The 22,324-nt window shown below is 43.6% G+C and overlaps 1 protein-coding gene across 1 annotated transcript in view; it reads right to left on the bottom strand.

Annotated features, from left to right (window-relative positions):
- The window catches only part of Lpp (LIM domain containing preferred translocation partner in lipoma), a 597,188-nt gene that overhangs the window by 6,778 nt on the left and 568,086 nt on the right, over positions 1-22,324 (bottom strand). Inside the window, exon 11 of the mRNA XM_032900039.1 lies at positions 3,394-3,572. Within this exon, the coding sequence (XP_032755930.1) occupies positions 3,394-3,572 (179 nt within the window). The remainder of the gene's footprint in view (positions 1-3,393; positions 3,573-22,324) is intronic.

Here is a 22,324-nt window from a genome sequence, read left to right as displayed (position 1 = left end):
AGAAAGTATGTTTACCACTTCTGTTCTTCAGTCAAGGGAACCATGAACCTAGTCATTTCATAGCCAACATATTTTTTGGCAATTAACAAATGAATGCTGAATCAAAGGACTAAAGGGTCAGGGCTATGGTCTGGATTTGCAAGTTTCCCTCCAGGCTCACGGACTTGGGCCTTGGTTGCCAGCTGATGAACCTTTGGGAGGTGACTGGACTGAGACAGCCTAGACTTCAACAGATTAGGCCAGTGTTGGAGTTACAGTGCAAGGGTGTTTCCAGGAGGCGGTGGAGACAGAGGATGTAAGTTTGTTAGAGCGAGAAAGTCACCGACAGCAGGCTTTTTGAGGGCATTCTAGTCCCTGGCAGTCACGAGGCAAATAGCTTTGTCCCGTGGTGCCTTTCTTCCATCATATGTTGCCTACCACAGCTACAGAAAGGCAGGACAGCTCACTATGGACTAAATATTCTGAAAATCACATGTTCAAATACACCTTTCTACTCAGGTACTAATCAGAGGGGAAGGAAGTCTCATTAAGACCACAGGTGACACCTCTGCCAAGAAAGCACAGGTCACTGTGCATTTGTCACATGCCAACAGTTCAAGCTGACTGTCCTGGGTATCACCAGTGCCCTGGCACTGGATTCAACAATATTCCAGCACAGGCCTCATAGGGAATTCTCCATGCTTCTGTTTTTGTCCTAAACGTCTTATACATAATCTATCTTGTTGCAAAAAAATATCTAACGTGGTTACTATGAAACTTTATTCATAGGTATAGGTCATTACAATTCCAACAACACTATATAGACTTACAAAATTACTCAAATATAGAGGTGCATGGCCCCTGGGAATAAGGAGGGGTAAGATAAAAGAAGTCTTATTAAAATAGTAAGTTTAGTTTTGAATAGAGTCATATAGGTAAAATGAGAAGACTGTGTATGTGTGTGTGTGTGTTTGTATGTGTGTGTGAGTGTGTGTGTGTATGAGTGTGTGTGTGTATATGTGTATGTGAGTGTGTGTATGTGTGTGTGTGTGTATGTGTGTGTGTATACACACCCCCTGGCCACCCCTGTATACTGTGTACAGGGCCTAAGATGAACCTTAACTACAGAGTCCTCAATAGATACTGGTCTGTGAAAGGATCCAATTCCCAGGCTGTAGATATGAGTCAACCTTAACTAAAGGCCCATTAGGCAAACCTCATGCTTCTGCCCTTCGAGTGAGAAGCTCCGAGATGACATTTGAGAGGCTTTTCCGTAGACTACCTCACACCCTCTATCAGCAAACCCCTTGTTTCTTACATAGCACACTTCTACTGCTTGTGTGAGGCCTGCCTGGCTCCCTGAGCCAATTGATCAGTTCTGAGGAGGACAGGGCAGCTGCCCTCCGGGTGCTGCTCTTTCTGCCCTGTATCCTGGTTATACCCTGCCTCCCCGCCACAGGCCCACACTGACATCGACCTTTATCCAGCTCTCCCTGTCCAGCTTCTCCTTCAGCACTCATCACAGCTACTGGCATGTAGAGGGAAGTGATGTGAGCAGAACCAAACTGAAATGTGTTTCCTGAAAGCTCACGGGTGAAATCCACTCAGAACAAAGTAGAGAAGCAGGCTCTGCCCCTTTGGGGGTCTCCCTGGCCATGCAATAACTCTCCCCATGCTGGAAGGCTAGCAGCCCATGCTGGAAGGCTACCCACTCTGTATTCTAGTACTTTCAAAGCTAAGCAACAAGCATTCTGGAATATGTTCTTTTATTTTTCTTCCATAGAAGGGCAATATCCACCCCCCAATAACTTCCAATTGTGCAAACACTATTTTTTTAAAAAAAAAAAAAACTCCATTTACATGTGCACTGGAAGGGGAGGGGCGGGGGCTGAGATCTGAATCTCTCTCTCTCTCTCCCTTTCGTCGCTCACGTCTGCTTGCGGGAGTGTTCAGATCCACACGCTTATGTCACTGGTTACAGGTCTCTAATTATGCTCCCCACCACTAGAAAGGAAGAGAAATGGGGGCGACATAGACTTACATTTGTCAGAACCGAGTTCCCCTTTTAATTGAGGGGTGTAACGTCTCAGGCTTTTCCAGCACCACAAACGTGTGCTCTGTTACAGCTATCTGTCTTTCCTGGATCAGTGGAGTCTCAGAGAGGAGAGAACGGTGACAGAAAAACACTCGGCGCTGGTTTCTTTTCACTTCCCTTAAATAGATGCAGGTTTTTTTTTTTTTCATGTGTAATTACAAGCTAAAAATAGCAATAATGTGAAGTACAATTTATGCTGTGACTGCCCTTTAAAAATGAGCCTTTTCTTGTCTAATTCAAGTTGAAAATTTCTGCTTCTGGCTTGGCTTTCATTTATTTATTTATTTATTTATTTTATTTATTTATTTATTCGATTCATTCGGCCTCACATCTTTTGGTGAGGCTTTTGCTTTCCCTGCTGCTTGGGAGAGAGGTCAGGAAATTCATTTTTAAAATATGAGTCTCAGGTCCCCCAAACTGCTTGTGGAAAGTACCTTCTGGATGCTGACAATCAACAGTGCGGAAAGAAACCCACAGCCCATCCTGAGCCTCGGAGCGGAGCCCAAAGTGGTCAGCGACGTGCTTCATCCTTGGGAGTCTTACAAACCACTCGCAGAGCGGCTGCCCAGCAAACGGAAGCAAGGAAGCCGTACTGCCTCACACAGGCCGTACCTGAAGCTCCCCACACAGACCATAATAAACACGTGCGTGGGTGCGACGGACTGGTTAGCCAGTCAACAAGCGCGACGGAGAAAACTACAAAGCTGCCATTTTCCCCAAACCCCGCAGTTAGGATGGGAGAGGGCGCTGAAATCAGAGACGTGGGAGGAGTCCTATGTTTTTGGCATCCTTCTCAAAGTGTGGCCCAACACTGCACTGAGAGAAGTCTTCGGGAAACATAGTGAGGCACACGGGCCTCGGCTGGGGAGGAGGGTGAGGGAGGACGTAGACACGTTGGCTATGGCATGTGACTGTAGGATGGAATTGTTCTCTGCATCTGTGAACCAGCACCTCCTAACGGCACAGTGACAAGCGTAGAGAGGTTGTCATAGTTAGGACAAGTTTTAGTGTAAGAACTAAATTGAAGAGCTGGGAGTTGTGCAACGTGCCAATGGCTACACTTCACATTTCCCTGAATCAACTCCTCCATAGCTACAGTTTCACAAGGACGTCATGATCACTTGCAAAGAAGCTTTGAATAGAGAAAAGGTGGGAGGTCGACAGGGACCCCCTAACATCCATCCGTGCTCTGGGGATCACTCTCGGAATATCTCCCTAAATCCCAGAGTACATAACTCAGAAAGGAGCACAGTCAGTGGTGGGCAGCAAGAGCACATGTCAGGAGGACTGGCAGGCCAGCGCGGTGAGGGGTCGCTTACTTGTGGAAGTCATCAATGCAGTGAATGAGACCGCATGCGTCTACGGTAAACGGGATACCATCCAGGCTGCGGTGGCACATCACGCAGGTGAAGCAATGGGGGTGGTATGCCTTCCCGGTGGCACGGAGGATCCGCTCCATGATTGGCTTAGAACACACGCTGCACTGCTCCAGCGTATTCTGAGGAAAGAAAGAGAACTGTTTTTAGCAGGACAGCGCGGCTTCAGGGTTGACCACAGTGCTCTAGGGAAGGCGGTTTTCACCAGCAGCAGCTACATGAAAGTGATGCACACAGCGGGTCAAAGGGGATCACCCAGGCACTGGGCAGCAAACCCAGTTTAGAAGACCCGCTGTCTTTTCTCCTGTGGCAGTCCATTCTGCTGCACAAAGAGTGATGACAAGTTTTTCAATAAAGGCTCAGATACTAGGGATCTGTGGTAGCAACAATTCATTTTACCCTAGGCCAAAGGCTGCCTCTGAGAACACATGAGCCAGGAGCCCGCAGTTCAGTAGAACTTTATTTATAAAAACACGTAGTAGGCTAGATGTATTCACTGAAGTGCATTACACAGGTCCTGTGCTTAGAAGATTTCAAGTAAAACTTGCCTCGACACGAAAGGCTTAGTAGGTAGGGTCACTGATGGCTCCTAACTTCTTATCTGTGTGATGACTGAGATGAGCCCACGCCCTCTGTAGAGCCCTAATCAAAGCTCCCATTTAAAACCTCAAAATTCAGGATAAATAAACTCCTGATAGAAATATTGAACATAAACTGGTGGCTTGGATATAGAAGTGAGCTAAGAAATTCTGTTTACTTAGATTTGAAAATATGCTGGGCCTTAGGAATAAATGTGGACCTTGAGAGGTAATATTCAGGAAGTCAGCAAGGTCAACTGTCAGTCCCACCCCTCAGACTGTGTTCTCAACCAATGTTTTTATTTCACATGTGATATATTATTCTCTAAAGTGACTCACTAGAATTAGGCATCAAATTAGGGTACAGGTGTCAAGAGACAGACCCTGAAACAGATAGAACATGAAACGTAAGGAGAAACTCCCTTCCTGCCCTGAGATCTTTAAATGTTGAGGGGAGAGTTGCCTGTGGAGAGTTACCAAGGGTCCTGAAAGCTGAAGTAACCCCCTTATCCTACAAGGAGGCCAATTTACTTCCTAAACCATGGATGGGACCATGTACTTTCCTCACGCTAGAGAGGCCGTCATGGCCCTGTAGTGTAAATAGTGAATTCCTTCCATGGCATCCAACTTCCCCCGTAGGCTCAGCTCCTCAGAGCATCCAAGCAGCAAGCCTATCTGTTCTTCAGGAAGTCCTAGCTTTTACATCTTGATGCCTGAGTCCATGAACTCTGACAACAGCCATTCTGACCTTCCAATGTACAGGTTAGAAAGCTCTTTGATTACCTACCTAACTACACTACTTTTTTCCACCCCACTTCAATTTATTTACTTTTCTATGACACTTAACTGTATATATCCCATTACTTTACAATACCAGAATTTCATTAAAGGAAGGGATTTCTTTTAGGGATTTTTAAAACATTATTTATTATTTTTATGTGTGTTGGTATTTGGCCTGTGTGTCTGTGTGAGGGAGTTGCATCCACTGTTGTGATGGACAGTTGTGAGCAGTCATGAAGGTGCTGGGACTGGAACCCAAGTCCTCTGGAAAAGGAGCTAATGTTTTTAACCATTGATCCATCTCTACAGTTGGAAGGGACTATTTTTTAAGATTATATTTCTCTGTCCCGGTATACTGCTTGGGGAAAAAAATAAAACAAGCTGGAGAAGAATGCCCCCAGGAAGAATGAATAAAGAAATCTTGACAGTCTACCATGGCGGCACAGCACTGGTCTACTCCTCCAAGTGTGGACTGCATCCCAAGATGAACTGGCAAATCCAGCATCATCCTCTCCTATGAGCTGTGCTGAAGCTGCCTTTGGTCATAGTTTAAACTCTCGGAAACTATTAGCCTCCTTTCCCCCCAACTTGAAGTGTGGAACTTACAATAGCAGAGGCGTCCAGGGTGAAGGTCTGGAGGAGGACAGCACTGCTTCTTTTCTACTCTGGTGATCCGAGTTAGCATGACTAGAAATTATTTCCCTGGGGCTTCTGTTTTGCTTTTCTGTGGGTTTTAACTTTTATTTTCTTCTTTTTAAAACCCTGTCTGAAATGGAGTTGAATAAACCAGAATATGCTAGACTAGAAATTGTATTTGTTTGCACTGAGGCTTGGCTCTGAGGTTCAGCTCATTTGCTCAAAACCAGGAGCAACATACAAGGCTTAGTCAGTTTCTAAGGGAGAGCATTATGGTCTGTGAGTGGTCTATTCAGGGGATGGGTAATCTGGTCAGTTCTACAAAGAAAATAAGCTTAAGGTATGCCTAAAATTAGCCTCATGCAAAATGCCCCAAAATCAGAGAAAAAAAACCCAAAAAAACCCGAAGTTTCCAAGAAAGTAGGTGGCTCAGACAAACAGCCATGACAACTTTCCCAGACAACTCCCTCGACTGTATGTCTGTCCCTATTTTACACTGTCAGGGCAGAGCACACTTGCACTTCCGCTAGGCCAGGTGAGGTCAGACCCAGGGTCTACTGGTTAACTAGGTCGCTGAGCTGTGAGGGCACTTGAGTTTGGCGTTTGTCTCTACTTTCCTGACTCCTGGTAATTTAGAGAGGTGCCTGACAGACTCATATATAACCATAACGAGAAGCACGTGCTTCTCAAAGTCTATGCAGTGTCCTGGCTGGGACAACACAGAAGAATACTTTCTTTTGTACAATTCCTTTGCTGTAGACTTCAAGTTTCTCAATGGAACTGATTCATCCCAACTCTTTAGCATACTGTTATTTATTAGCACTAACGCAAGAAAAGACCAATTTCCCACTCCCAGGTACATTCTAGACACAAGTGGAAAATCCCCGGACAAGGCTTGAAAGGGGGACTCACATGTTCGTCAGACTCAGACATTTCTAATGATAAAATTTTAAGCACAACAATGGAAGCTTTGTACCTTTTCATACGCAGTTATTTTTAAACAGAGAGCTGGACTCTTCGTGCACATATTAAGCTTTTCTAAAGTCGGGTAGAGCGAATGTGAAATGACAGTTTTGAAGGAAACAGGCTTCGATAGCATTAGTGAAAAAGATGTCTCGAAGTCTGCTCAGATCACGTCTTAGATGTGGAACATGGTGCCACCTTTGACAGCTCGCAGGAGAGCACAGCACCGCTCGGGGACCCACCCAATCAGCAGTGTGCTTTGTGACTTGGCTCCTCCTCCTCAACACTGATCTCCCACATGGGCTTCACCTTCTGTCTGCCATTCTCTACTCTTCGCTACATCTTTAAAAATCAATGCACACACCCAGGGCACCTTGTCCTTTTCCTTCCCTAGAAAATATCTGCTGTCTTTCTTTTTTAAATGAAGCTCAAAGGCTACTTACTGTGGAAAAGAAATCTTTCCTGAGTCTCCCTCTGTTATAGTAAAAATAAGCCATGTTCTCTGCCCATAGGATTGTTTATGAGATGTTTCCCCTATGACATCTATGTAGCCAAGCAGTAATCGCTCTTCTTTCTTCCTATAAAACTTTAGTCTGAGGTTGTGTTGCCTATGGAACAGACTCTGAAACTACTTTGCACACAGGGAGCTATTGGGCTCGTGATCGGCATCTGTGGGAGATTAAAGCAGTGCCTGGGTGAAATCTAAGATGTAGCTGTGACCAAAGCCTCGATTCCTCCGAGGAGGATGTGACACCTGGGAGTGACCTGAGGAATTGCTTTTTCACGAAGCTCTTGGGAGTCCTTATAGCTGCATGTATCAGCAGACGTAAGACCATTCTCAAGAATGAAGTGTAACTCTGAAGTACTTTCCTTCATCTGATGATGAGCACAGAGGGACCTAGGCACGAGCATTCACCAGTTAATATTCCCAGCAGCTGGGCAAATGAGAACTTCAGTCTCAAAGAGGCATCTGGGCAACACGCTACATCATCCACACAGTCATCATTATCATCTACACAGTCATCATTATCATCTACACAGTCATCATTACCCCGCGCAGCCCATGGTCCCGGGTAGGAACTGGTAACAAGCTGTGAAGACCTTGTCGCTTAAACTCAATGCTAGATCTGTATTTTATTAATTTTACAACAGACACTACTTTGAGCAGTTACTCTAATCAAAATGTGGTCAAAAGGCAAACATCTGAGAGATGCAGGAAAGAATCAGGGGCTCAGTAGTCGAAAGGCACAGACGATAAACTTCGGAAAGGATGATGCTCCAGTTGTGATTAGAAACAAAAATTTAACTGAAAACCAAACTAAAATCACAAACAAACTTGTACTCAAGACTCCCCAGTGCAACTGTTGTTAAATCTGAGATACAATCTGGTTGTAGTTTTTATATCCCTGGGTGTTATATAAATAACTTTTCTAATTCCCAGGCAGAAGAGCTGAAGGAGCAGCTGAATCTAAATGAGGCAGGCAGGCAGCACAAACACTAACCACCACCCCACAGAGAGATGGAAAAGGGTGTTGCCGCCAACACGTCAGACAGGAATACACTGGTCAGCGTGAGTGCCTGCGACCAAGACAGACGTGCATGGAGAATGGGAAGACTAGAGGGGAGCTGTGCTGAAACTCTAATTTTATAAAATTAAAATGGGATCTTACATTTTGGAGAAATGAGCATACCACAAAACAGGAAGGTTCATAAGACGATGAAGTGACCTCTCATGTTTTAGAAAACATTCTGGACTTAGTTGATTAAGAGAGAATCAGGGAGAGTGAAACTAGTAGACCTGAAATGTCTGTATAATTTCTTCTGTTTTCTACATGTGCTTCCCTCGAGATGCGGTGGTCGGAGAAACGATGCCCAGGAGGCCTTCTCAGAGAGCCCAAACTTACCCCTCGATGAGGAGTGTCAAAGAATAGACTGTGAGACGCATGCCACACTGTTCACATCTCCCCGCCCGGGTGCCACCCAGAAACCAAGGCCTGGATCATGAATATGTCTAGGAGCAGATTCATGCCTCCCAGGTCCCTATGCAATGGGGAGCAACTCCAGTGTTCTGGTTGTACTTCTGTATTTTTGTAGAAACACTTCAGACTGCAAACAGAAGGCATGCAGGCTTCCTACCTGCAAGTTACATGCAAAGAAATGAAGTCAGGAAACACATCATGAGCTCAAGACCATCTGTCCCCCCAAACTCCTACACCACGAGACAGAAAACTCGTTGTTGGGTCACAGCATTTACAATGGCGTTTCTGCATAACACTGGTGCTTCATGAATTTTAATTACAAGATAAGCCAACAAGTTATGGATAATTTATTTAAAATAAAATTATTTTATGTAACCGTGTAAAAGGCTGCCAGACAGTAAGCTTAAATGAGTTTCAGGTGTGCCATACACGAGGGGCTCCAGAGTCCCTGAGTTATCAGCTGGGTCTGCAGATGCTCGTTTCCTTCAGTGTTCTGCACAAATGCCATCATTGTCTACATGTGAGGTGAGGTGAAATGTGGGAAGCACATTTCAGTGTGACCGTTCAAACAGACTGGTAGTTCCGATCCACAGAAAGAGCTTGGTCTATGATTCAGCAATTTCTCCTCAAGTGCTAGTGTGATTATTTAGATTCAAATAATTGTACTGTTTAACTCATGTGTGGACTGGTAATCTACTCTTGGTTCTGACAATCAAGAAGGCTTTCCTGAGAATGGCTCTGCTTTAGGGTCTCCGTAAGCAAAGACTTCACTCAGCCCTGGGAGCTCAACCCCAACAGCCCTGCCTCCCAGCTGAGGCGCACATTTCCTACTACAATCTGTCCTGCACTTCGGGCTACTCTCCTTCCGTATCCCCATCAAGATGTGCATTTTATACTTGCATCTGTGTTTCAGACAGACTAGAAATAAGGACGGCGAATTTAGTGCTATACCTAAACTACAACTCTCTAATCAGAATCAAAATTCTTTTTTATAGGTGAAAATTGTGATTTTTCTCCAAACTTTGTTAGATGATATCAAAATCCTCAAAACTATATTTTATGATGTCATGACTTACTTTTTTGCATACACACACAGACACAAACTCACATACATGCAGACAAGCATAGAGACCCAGAGACACACTCATATTTGTGCACACAGAGGCACACAGACAGGCTGACAGACAGACAGACAGACAGACACACACACACACACACACACACACACACGATAGCTAGAAAACACCTAGCTGAAGATTGTGTAAAAAGTATTTCAATTTTCTTTTTTTAATAAAATCCTTCTGAGTATAACTCTTCAAATTTCTTAGAATTCTCTTTAAACAAATACTTCATACATCTCCTCTAATAAGCTGCCTCCCTACTTACTCTACTGTCGCCGAGAGCCTAGGGAGTGAGGTGTTGCACATCCTGGAAGTCTGAGACGCTCTCCTTTCATTCACAAGCTCCCAGCGCAATGGGAAGAAAGCGCACCTACAAACAAGTGCTTAATGGCAAAGCACAGGGCTGCTCTCCTGAAGACACGAGCAACCTCATGTGACTGAGAGAACGGAGAGGAATTATTGAGAATGGGGGAGGACAGGTTGCTTTCTGTGGTTTGTGATGATGCCTCTCTTCTTGGTGGGGTTTTGTCATTTAAAAGGAAACTGATTGTGATACTCTTTGGGGCTGATGTTGTAACGTGAGTCTTCATCAGTATATAAGCCCTCGTGAGAGATGTCTTAGACAAGCCTGCCTTCAGACAAAACCCATTCTCCAGAACACTAACAAAAATCTGTGAAGTGGTGAGGGAGAATTCAGTATTTTCAGGCACGAACACAAATATGAACAACTAAACATTTTAGAGAAATGTAGAATTATTAATCTAGGATTATGAAGTAGAAGACAAGAATTTTGTTTCTATTTGAACTCTATAAATTGACTTCAAAATTAAGAAACAGGAGAGCTGGGAGATTTCTCACTTGGTAAAGTACTTATCAGGAAGTACAGTTCATTTACTAGGACTCAAGTTAAAACAAACAAACAAACAAACAAACAAACAAACAACAACAAACAAACCAGGCGTGCATTGCTGGAAAGATGGGTTGACCATTAACAGCACTGGCTGCCGTTCCAGAAGACCCAGGTTCAATTCCAGAACACAGCTCACACCCTATGTAACCCCAGTTCTACTAGTTTAATGCCCTAGGAGGTACACAAACATACATAGCCCCAAACCATACACACATACCCAAAGTGAAAAGTGGTACATGTTCTAACCCTACTGCTGGTAAGGGGAGAGATGTGGATCCTTGGGGCTCACTGGCCATCAAATCTAGATTAGGGGGTAAATTCCAGGTCAATGGGAGACCATATCCAACCAACCAACCAACCAACCAAACAAACAAACAAACTTTTCCTTCAAAAAGACAATAGTATAGGTACTCCTTAAAGCTCAGAGAAGTGATTTGTCATTTTAAAGCATGTAACTATGTAGAACAGTAGGGCTCCCCAAATATGTGGATGTGTCAGAATCCTTGAGAAACAGAGGGAGGCAAAGCTACCTTCATGCCAGGGGCAAATTAAAAGATCACAGAACTCCAGCGAGACTATCGTGAGAGGAGAAGAAAGAATAGAATTCCTTTCCTTCCGAGCCAAGTCCAATCAGAGAGCTGTCTTTACAACATCTTCAAGGCATAGTCTTGTTAGGACTTATTCACATGAGAACTGCAGCAGGCCTGTCGTACAGTCAAAGAGCTGCTGGTGGCTTTAGGAGGCTGGGTTTGAAAGTCTAAGCATTAAGTGATGTTTGGCGTCCTCACCTACGAAGACTGAAAGTGTCTTGCTGTGTTTTTAATGGTTAGTTAAGATCCTATAAGTGCCTGGTATGTAATGCTAGCTTCAATGTTGGTTTTTTTTATATAGCTTTTCTTCATAAAAAATAATTTCCAGGACTTTATCTATACCAAACCAAATCTGGCACCCAGACATGTGCACTCAGTGTGCGCGCACAGGACCTCAAATATCTCTACAGCAGTCAGGCAGGGGAGGCAGAGTGGAGAATTTCTATGCTACGCATCCTAATGTGATCAGAACTTAAATCTATGCCTTCCACACCAAAGACACAAGCTTTGCTCTAGTTCATACTCTCTGCTGATCAGTAAGTTTCTTCTAGCTCCTTGTATTGGCGATCCCACAAAATGCCCTGGCTCATTGCTAGCATTCTGCTGTCCCATAACACTTCACAAATATATAATTTGGGGCTTCTTGTCCCTTTTCACATTATATAGCAGGGTGTTGTTGCTGGGAGATGGATTTTTCCGAGTATCACTGCCATTCAATGAAGATGTCACGTCCAGGACCCACAAGAGATACTTTCTTGTGTGGTCCCCAGCCCCAATCCAATCGCTGGAAGCTCCAAACTTCTGGTTGCATATGGTTCAAGAATAAGGCAAGATGAACACAACTGTCTCCATCATGTGAAAAGCCACTGCATGCGGGCGTCTCTGCTTGCACATCTGTTTGCACCTTTGCCTCTGATAGGAGATGATGATTACACTGTGATGGAAATGGACCTCAGAGATGCCGATTCCCATGGCATGCTGTCTAAGGCCAACCTCTCATCATTCTTGCCAGTGGCAGCCCGTATCATTACTTGTCACGAGACGTTAAAGACCAATACATTATCAGCCTCTCTAACAGCATGTAGTCATAACGGGCCTGCAAAAAGTATTTGTTGTATGAAGAAGAAAATGAATGGCATTAAATAAAATAACACCTGAGGCATGTTTTGGTCTTAGGATTGTTTTTATCTCAGCCAGGATGTATCTCTCAAAAAAATTATTGCTATACACTCCCCTAAGAGCTTAAGTGATCTGAAATTATTCACACACGCACAGTTCGTAGGACAACACTCTTTTACTTAACGCCACCTGATTATCAAGGGTAATTGATCCATCTAGGGGAACATTCTATAATGTGAGTTTAAGCAAAGATCTTTCTAGCTATGTGTATACACAGTAATGACCACCTGTGTGCACATTTCAGATCAGAATGAAACCACTCTGAATCATCCATTAGAATCGTGATCTGCAAGCAAAGACTAGAAGGGTTCTGAGTGCCCTTCTGCTCACGTGGCTGCTTTCTGAGACTCAGGCCTGCCACGGTACTTACTTTCTACCTGACTGGGTAGATCCCAATTCCTTCCTACAGTACAGACACAAGTGGTCTGAGCCAACCACCAGGGTCATGGAAGGTTTCTCCTTGTACATCTGCATATGACAGAAAAGCTCCTTTGAACCAAACTTGATCTTCTTTCAAAAGAATGGGAAAACTTTAAGCCTCTAACTCCTGGGAGTGGCAGTGTGAACAGCCAGAGGGCGGTGAGGAAGCTCTGATCCTCCGGAGATCATCTGAGCCCATTTGGCAATCCCTTGGCTTCTGCTGAAAACGAGGCCTCCTAATTACACTGCTGCCAACGGAAGACAAAAGACAGCACTTGGGCTTAGAAAGGTCACGGTGACATGCCAGTGTCAGGGCTGTGATTGTGGTTTCCTCCTGAGTACAGGCCTGCGGACGGGACAGCCACACAGCCGGCCGGGCAGCCCATTCATGGGAATGGAATCTTAAGCAGGCTGCAAAGTGATTTGCTCTTCTCCTAAACGGTATCTCGCCTGGAATATTTTCTGACACTAGAAATAAAATAATAACATGTTTTGGTTCTTCTTTCTGTGCTCTGTACTGCATCAAAAGTGGTTTAGATGAACTAGGTAGGAAGGCTCAGTGAGTGCAGGGCTTTCCAAGTGCCTCAGAGACAAAGGAGGCAGGAAATACAGATGTTTGCTCCTTGTAGCACAGACTGGTGGACTAACTCCTTCGGTGTCTCTGGAATGCAAATTTTCTTTCACAGTTTAGCAGTCTTTTTTGGATTTCAGCACAGTGAACTAACACTTTCCTGGATTCCAAGACCTCCAGAGAACCAGATGGATGAGAGGAACTGGGAAAAAGAACCCACACTGTTTGAAAAAGGTATGAATTTCTCACTCTGCATTTAGCCAAAAAGCTCTGAAAACTAGAAGAGTGAAATCACTTTTGGTTTGTTCAAATGCATGCCACCCCAGTTGTTGGTGGGGTGTAAGAAGAGAAAAGTCCAAAGTGATTTGATGGTTTGGAGTCTGTGTTCAGTTTCAGCTGGGAAGCAGACTTTAACAGAGACCTGTGTTTACTATCAAAGGCAGGAAAGGAAGGCGAGAGGAAACTGCTCAAGAGATCATTCTGGGTGTCTGTGCTTTGACATTGGGGACAGATTTTCAAGGCCAGTTTTCTAAGTGGACACTTTGGTCTCTCTGGAGCCCTGTGAGACCATCCCTTTCCAGACAGGTAATCCCATTCTCTTGTCCTCAGCACAGCAATCAGAGCAAACTTTGAAACATTCTGTGTTCTCGCTCTTCATTCATTGAGACCTCTGCTTTGAGCAGCCTTTCCTTTCTATAACCTTAGCTTTGGAGGTCCAGGGCTTAGGGCCATTACCTCTGTTACTGCTTTCCCCGCCTATTCTTCTGCCCTTCCACATAGTGGTCGTGCATTCTTTAAGGTATCGACTTGCATAGAGTGTTACCTGTTTACATGAAATCTCCAAAGAGGGGCCATGAAAATGTACTCCGTCCTCCCTTGTGACACACCGTGTGGTAAGCGCTGTTACGAACCAAGAGCTGGACTCCTGAGACGAACCTAGCTAATGGAGTCCTGTGGGTCTGGATGACTCTCTGCAGTACACGCAAAATGGTTTTTCTCTTTAAGCTCTGAATTGCCACAGGATGGCTCTACACCAGAGTTGTCACACTGGAGAGATCACCTTTAGTAGAGGGACATCGATGAGAAGCCCTACTTGTTCCCCAGTAGCTGATCAGTAGTCCAGGCCTCTGAGAAGCCTCAGCTCAGAACACTCAGAAGTGTCTATGACCTAGAGCTTCCTGGCTGAGAGACTACCAGATTCCTGACCAACACTATATATGGGGGTCGGGGGGGATTGCTTTATGACTGAAACCTTGTTTTTTATCAAATGCTTATGGTAGCTGTCATAATAAAATAGCCAGCTTTCATATATTTAAATGCTCTTCCAAGTTTGACATGGAAACTTTTTTTTTTGTCAGTGGCACTAAATATGTTTCATAAAACAGTAGAAATTGTTTGGTAAGTACTTGAATGAATGACTGAGTGAAGTAATGAATACATTGGGAGGTCTCATGACCAATGGACTGTAAATTCCAGAAGAGAGTTTTATTCAGAATGATAGGGTATGCTGAGTGAAAATACTGACAAGCCGGAGGGTGAGAGCGCACCTTAGACTTCCTTCTCCATAGAGTGGGAATAGGGTTTGCGAGCCTTGGATGTCAGTATTTATTCCGGGAAACAACATGGACATCCAGGCACGGGAACATGAATGGTGATTAATTCTCTTCCAGAGCACCTACTGCTACCCTTAACACTTCTGAATGTGAAGACAACAACTTCCATTAATAGGAAAATGAATAAATAAATTAGTGGGAAAAAGGAGAGAAGGCAACTTTCTCTTGAATGATTTTTTCAATGAAAAAATCAATAAAGCAATAGATTTCTTGAGCTGTATAACTAAAAGATTTTGTGGCACCTAAGGTTTCACGGAGGATCATGGCAGAGTATTACAGTAAGTGAGATCTCGGCCATTCTTTGTGCCAGTTGGTTTGGTGAATACATTCCCCTCACAGCACCCCTAGTTGGTCAGGGCTTATCCAGCTTGAAACTATCATTTCTAGGGACAGTAGACTCTCTTGGAAGGCATCCATTCTACTGGCCCACTTAATTGTTGGAGGATTATATTTAATCTTCCTTCTGTCCTCTATAAGCAAGTCTGTTGCCTTTTCTGGGTAACACCCCTAAAGAGTCCTGAAAATATTGTCTTTTTTGAGCCTTCTTTTGGGATAACTACCTGGAATCTTTCCATCCTTTCTTATGGGCTATTTCTGTCTCCTATCCCCCCAACCACTATTCTCAGCACAAGTTCTAGTTTGTCTTGGTTCCCTTCAATACATGGCACCCAGAATAGAACACAGCACTGTAGGATCTATAGCTAGCGTGTGTCCTGCATACCCCTGCCTAAGTAGTGCAGTCAAGAATGGCATTTACTTTTTTGTGGTTTGATATATTGTTATTATGATTACTAATCTTGTGATCAAATTTCTTCTCAGGAGTTTTATTTCTTAGGTTGGTTGTTTGTTTGTTTTTTGCAAACACACTGAAAGACATTTCATACAGAGTCAGCATCAGTTTCCTCTCTCCTACCAAGTACCATTAATTTTCACCAGAGAATACATAATTTTGCCACCACTGTCTGTCTCTACTGTGATATCCCATCCTCCTCCTCCTTAGATAACCAGAGTAATGTCCACCACTCACTCAGCGTTTCCATGGCCCTTCTCCATACTGACACAAGAGGACATCGTGCACATTCACACAGCTCAACTCTGAAGAGTTCATTTGAAAACCAATGATTTCTGAGCCTACTTGGTCCTTAACCCTGGGGTTAGGAGGTCAGGCATCTACAGCTTTAAAACAGTTCTCTACTTGTTTGACAGGCTGAAAACTCTGCTCTGGGTTTCTGAAAAGCATTTACTTGTTAAAGCGCTAATCTACCCTGAATTTCCTTCAGGGAAAGGGAGTGTCTTGGATTGGGAGGAGACTTATGAAGAAGAGAGGAGGAAAGAAAAGCACAGAGAGGTCTGCAGTAACCGGTGTCTGCTCTGGGATGTGCTGGCCGTGGCTCTCTCTCTCTCTCTCTCTCTCAATCAATTTAACCCATTAAATTCTCAAAGTAACTCCAGGATCAAAATATTACCATCCTATACGAGACAGTAGAACATAGATTCTTTTTTTAAATCTACATGTATCCAAAGTCATAAGTTGGTAGACAGGGACTGAACAGAATTCTGCCTGACTCCTATCTACATAATTGATAAAAACAAATACTTTGCAAGAGGAAGGAAACACAGCACATATGTGAACTATATGAGTGTACATATTACAAGTGTTCTTAACTGAAGATCGCACCTCAGAGATGCCATAATCCATAGAGACCAAAAGGCTATCAGGGACTTCAGAGAAATGTCACCCCTTTGCGAGAGTGTATATGGATAACTGCTTCTCTTTTCTCGTTAGCAACTGAATGTAGTTAATTACATAGCTGCCTGGTATAGTATAAACATGCTGCCCCCTTGCATCAGCTAGACTTGGATCAGAGTGGAGTGAAGCATGGATAAGAGGCAGGACACCAGCACAGCAGGAATCTGGTATCTACTTGCGGTGCCCTGAAGCACCTACTTCATCACCGAGAGGGAAATAATACCCTTTAGGTTGTTTTCTCACCCTTCAGCTGAACCAGGTCTTCACAAACTTTGTGGTTTGAGTCCAGTCAGTCCCCTCTTTTTGCCTTAAGTTTTTAATGTGCATAACAAAGCTTGGATGCAAAGAACTTCAAATGTATTTGAAGTCTCAGGGGGAATGACAATGGCCAAAAGAAGGAACAAAAGAGGATCACATGTCTTTCCTGCAGGGGTGCCACATGCCAGGTCTCCTAGGGAGAAGTAGCTTGGTACTGCTGGACACTTCCCACTCTCTTATGTTCAACTGGACAGTCTGCTCCCTAATGCAACCAAGGACTCCTTGGAGCAAGACTTATACTTTGGCTTGTCACCTGCTCTTACGTTCTTCTCACTGACATCAGACCAGACATTTCCATACTTTGAATCAAAGTGTCCTCTCCTCTGGAGAATTTCTGGAACAAGTCCCTCTCTAACAGAATGCATTTCTCCTCTGCCATTAAGAATGCCTCACCGTCAGCCTGTTTCTCTCTGTGTTCTTGGTTTTGTTTTTGTCTTCAGTGTATTTTGGACTTTGGGGGATGGGGTCCATGACTTCAATTATCATTTCCATTCCATAGCTAACAAAGTGTCTGTTATGGGCATTAGGTATGTAGTAAGTGTTCTCTGACTCATAAGTGAGGAAATAAATCGAAGAGGTGATTTTCTTGAGATAACGGTGTGAATCCTCATTTCATTTAGGAGACACTAAACTCCATGTACAAATGCAGATTTAAAAGGAAGCAGGGGTATTTTGGACATTTGGTCAATGATTATAAACATTTTTTATTTTGGTGAAGTGACAACAATGAGCCCCTTGTGGTCACGCAGCAAATTTGTCCAAATGAGCTCTCACTCCATCACTGATATGCCCTCTTGTACTTCGGTTTGTTCCAGTGTCACAGAACCAGCCTGGGAGAGGCAGACTTAAGAGTTCTCAATCCTCATGTTGGCACTCTGAGCCCCAGAGTACAACAACTCTGCCAATTACCTCTCTTTGTCAAGGGTGCATAATGTATACATACAGAACCTGGCTGTAAGGTGCCTTCAGAAATGCCTTTCATTCAGTCAGCTCTAATCATGCAGAAAAAAAATCACAGACACTCAAGAGAACACAAAGACAAGATTATTATAAATTTCTAGGTAAATATGTCTCTTAAGAGTGAAAGTTTGTTTTCTTAGGTGGATTCTTTTATAGTTCAATAATACCCCTTCAAGTTCATTGGATTTTTAGCCCCTCTCAAGCTTTTTAGATTGTCCTACAACCTCCTTTCTAGTTCTACAGTTTCCAGGTCCTAGGATGGTCCAAGTTCTGGCTACTATCACAGTTCTACACACAGAGGTTGCTTCCTCAATGCTCTTCCGTGGGTGCTCTCTCAAGAAGCATTCTGATGATGCTATAATATACTATTTACTGGAAAATGGATTGGGTAAGACCTCTAAACCATGACTTTCTGGATCTTATCACAACTTGGTGAGGTACAATACTATAGTAGAGTACCAGGTGTGTACATCTGAGAATGAAGTGCACAGTTACTTTATAAGTGCCAACATTAGTGTTAAAATTTCTCTGTATGCCAGTAAACATTAAAGGACATGGCTCTGATATTCTAAGAAGTAGCACAAGTTGCAAGTCCCCTGTAGCTACACTATCCCCCTAGAAGCATTTATATCTGACATATCATGAATTCACACATATTATCTAAGAAACAGAAGGGCCTGAAAGGCTTCATTGTCCCAACTTTTAAGTCTGAGTTCTTTGTACTCCACCATGCTGAAATAAGAAAATGTCCAAAGAGATGGGCTGTAAGAATGGTAGGTGTGCGTGAAGTCATCTAAAATAATATATCATTGACTTATGAGATGCTATGGAATCATCCTTCACTCATCTCCTTCCAGGGTTTGCCCAGGCAGTGACAGACACTTAATGCAGAGCGTTCCTTCAGAACAAAGTTCTCTTAAATCAGTGCAGTGTTTATTTTTAAAATAGACAAGTAGATAGACAGCATAGAAAGCATGTTGTCACCAGGCAGGGATGATGCATACCTTTCGTCCCAGCACTTAGCAGGCAGCGGCAGGAAGATCTCTATGAGTTTGAAGTCAGTCTGGTCTAGAGAGTGAGTTCTATGATAGCCAAGGTTGTTATAAAGAGAATCACTGTCTTGAAAAACCAAGCAACAACAACAGCAATCACCCAACAACAGATAAACAAAAACTACACCAAAACAAACAAAAAAGAAAGAAAGAGAGCATGTCCTCTATGCCAGGGAGCAACTGTGTGACAGAGGCCTTTCCTTCTATGAGAAGAGACACCATATAAGCCAAGTCCTAAAGTAGAGAAGACATCAACAAATGAGTATTCTCCAGCGGTAATTAAAATACAGGTAGACCAGATGTCTAACCACTTGGTATCTAGATACAGATTCTACACATTCTATAACAAACTAGGAGGAAAGAACATGAACTGAAGCTCTATCTACAGCAACAGCTCAGTAAGGGAGAGAGACAGGAAGAACAGACTCTGAAGTACGGCAAGAAATCCAGTAAAGCATCCTGCCCACCAATGGCTTTCCAAATGGATAGTGTCCTCAAGGTTTGACAAGAAGAGCATTTGGGAACTTTCACTTTTTAAGTCTTCTTTGCAGCACGTTCTTCAGAAATACCCAAATGGACTCTGAATACAGAAAATAAGTCTGGCATATGGGAGAGGAAATTGGATTAGAGACATTGTGTTCAACAAGGTGCTACTTGGGCTACTTCACCATAGAGATGCAGAGGATGTACTACAGAGGCAACTGTGAAAGATGACTATCTCAATATTTGTAGCCAAGGAGGAATTTTATTAGAGGAAAACTATGCTGGAGTGAAGAACCCGAAGGACTGCCCAATCCAGCCAGTTAAGTTTGCAGACACAGCAAAAGAGCTAGCAACAGGTAGGCAGTTACACTGCCAAGTCAGAGCAGGGCTCTCGATTCCTGGGCCATGTTCTACCTACCTTTCCATAACACCAGTGAAGAAATACAACTGCAGGAGACAATGAGCTGTGTTTAATCACGGGGCCCCTTGGGTCCTTACTACTGAGAGAAGGTAAAGATACACTTATGCCACATATTCAGTACTCGAGTTCCCATGATTTTCCCTTAAGCAAATTCACGATATAACAAAAATGGAAAAAAAAAGTGGAGAAGAATAGAGAAACTAATTATAGCAGAGTGTGGAATTTGGCATATTCATGGAATACTAGACAACAAAAAGAAACAGATGGCTGATACAGCTACAGGGATGAATGAGTCTCAAAAACTGCACTGTGAATGAGAAAAGGCAGATTCCAGGGAGAGGGGGAGGGAGAAGGATCCAAAAGAGATGGAGACTCACCGAAAGTAAAGAAATACAGCACGAAAGTCAGAAATCGGTTGCTTCCAAGGGTAAAAGGCAGGGCTGGCCTTGCAAAGGACATGAGGGAGTTTTCTGGAGCAATAAATGCAACAGTCCGTTCTCATCAAACTGAGCATTTCTGACCTAAGTATTTTCTTGTGTGTAAATCATGCTTTAATAAAAATAAGCATTGCACAAGGAAGCAGAAGCAACACTAAAGTTGATACACATTGATAAGCACAACATGAATATGCAAAATAGAAGTAAGCATATTCAAAATAAATAAGCCCAGGGAGAAAGCCCACTAGAGCCCATGTGACCTGGCCTAAGTAAAGGGCCAATGCTGTAAATGCAGTCACACGTATCAGGAGACATGAATAAGGTATGGTTTTCTACATCTCAAGGCGACCTCTTCTCACTACCCACACTGCTTCACGGTGTCAGAGATGCATTCAGCCGCTTTACCATCCACCCACACAAACAGTCCCAGTTTCAAAGGCTGGTTTCTTGGAGAACTTTGCAAAGTTACAACCTATTGATATAGGCTGGTCTGTGACGTTCCTACAGTATATCTTCAGCCCTGATGCTCTTTGAACTCTGCTGCCAGAGACATTCCGGCTACTCAGACAGCCACACAGAGGAATCGAGTCAAGTCCCAAACAAGCAGTGGCTTCCCAAGTGACAGGGATGATGACAGCCTTCTGTCTGGAGTACAGAGGAGCCTGAGCTTGCTTAGGAGACCAGAGCACAGTGGAGGAGAGACTGCTTCATAGGGCAGGATGGGATACCGGAACTGCCCCACAGACTTTCACAGCACAGACAAACCACCTCGCTGGTATTTTCCTCACCAGTAAAAGTGACAGGATTATACAGTCTCTTTTGTGAGGCTGAGAGAATTGGATGAAATGGGTCAAGCTCAGGTTCTACCTGCTATAAGTGCACAAGATCTACTCTTCTGAGGGCAGGCTACACACACAAAGCCCAGTCCTGGCAAATATTATATTTTTTTTCATGATTTGGTCCTCTAAATCTGAAGTGACAATCCACAATCCCCAAGTTCCATCCAGTGAGTCCCAATTATTACAAAATCATTTCTAAATAATCAAGGAGTTCATCAAATATTTGAACACATTACTCTGTTTCTTCACCAACATCTGTCTAAAGAAAGAAGGGAAACCTGGGGGAACAGGAGGATAGAGGCCACTGAAAAATGCCTCTGATAAATGTGGTAGCATACATTTGTAAGGTCAGCAACTCAGAAGGCTGAGGCAGGGGATCAAGAGTTCAGAGTTAGCCGTAACCGCCTCTTTCTGGTGATAAATCTGTCTTTGAATATTTTGAGACTGGAATAACACCATCTTATATGAAAAGCTGTAGTTTTTAACTTATGATTTATAGATGGTACAAGTGAGGTTCAGCAGATGAAGTTACAAGGGGGGGGCTGTGCAGCCAAGGTTTTTGCTGCCCTGTCTGGCTCAGTCTTCCCTGGTCTGTGGTCTATGCCCTCCCCCAAGTCAACTTGCTATTTACTTGACTAAATAACCCCTTAGCAGATGTGCTACTCAGCCTCACAATGATTGCCACATTTATGCTTGCCTCAGAGTGAAGTGCAGAATGTTTTGTTGGAGCCTTGGGGGCTCACAGCACAGAACAAACATCGGTTATCCTTGTTGACACTATAAGAGAGATGTATGCTTGGAAATGTAGCCTAAAGTGACAATTGATGCGTGTAGCGAGCTTTTTGGATATTTAGATAAGATCCTATTAAAGCACCGATAGAAACATGTTCTTCTTTATATCCCAGGCTGCTGGCTGGCTATGTGGCGGTTCAAAGGGGCTCAGTGCACTAGCCATGCCTTTTGCTGCCTGTAGGCACAATAAGGGCGTCTTTCCCAGAGACCGTTAAGCTAAAGGAAAAGGTCCCTTGATGGTTTTCAACAGTTTAAAAGACAAAGGTGTTTTTGCTATCGAAAACAATCACTCCATAGTCTAACTTCAACGTCCTGTATCTGAGAAGAGATTATATTTCTAATTTTCGAATGGGGGAAGAGAATCCCCAGTGTAGATGGAACTGCTTCTGTGTCAGATTGTTCATTTTCAGGGACCAATGCTGTTTCTAGATTATTTTGGAAGAGGAAGCAGGAATAGGTCAGAACTTGCTAAACCAAGCTCT

The sequence above is a fragment of the Rattus rattus genome, chromosome 4, assembly GCF_011064425.1.
Source record: "Rattus rattus isolate New Zealand chromosome 4, Rrattus_CSIRO_v1, whole genome shotgun sequence".
Taxonomy (NCBI): Eukaryota; Metazoa; Chordata; class Mammalia; order Rodentia; family Muridae; genus Rattus; species Rattus rattus.
The sequence above is the reverse complement of the archived record's forward strand: the minus strand, read 5'-3'. Positions and strand labels throughout refer to the sequence as shown.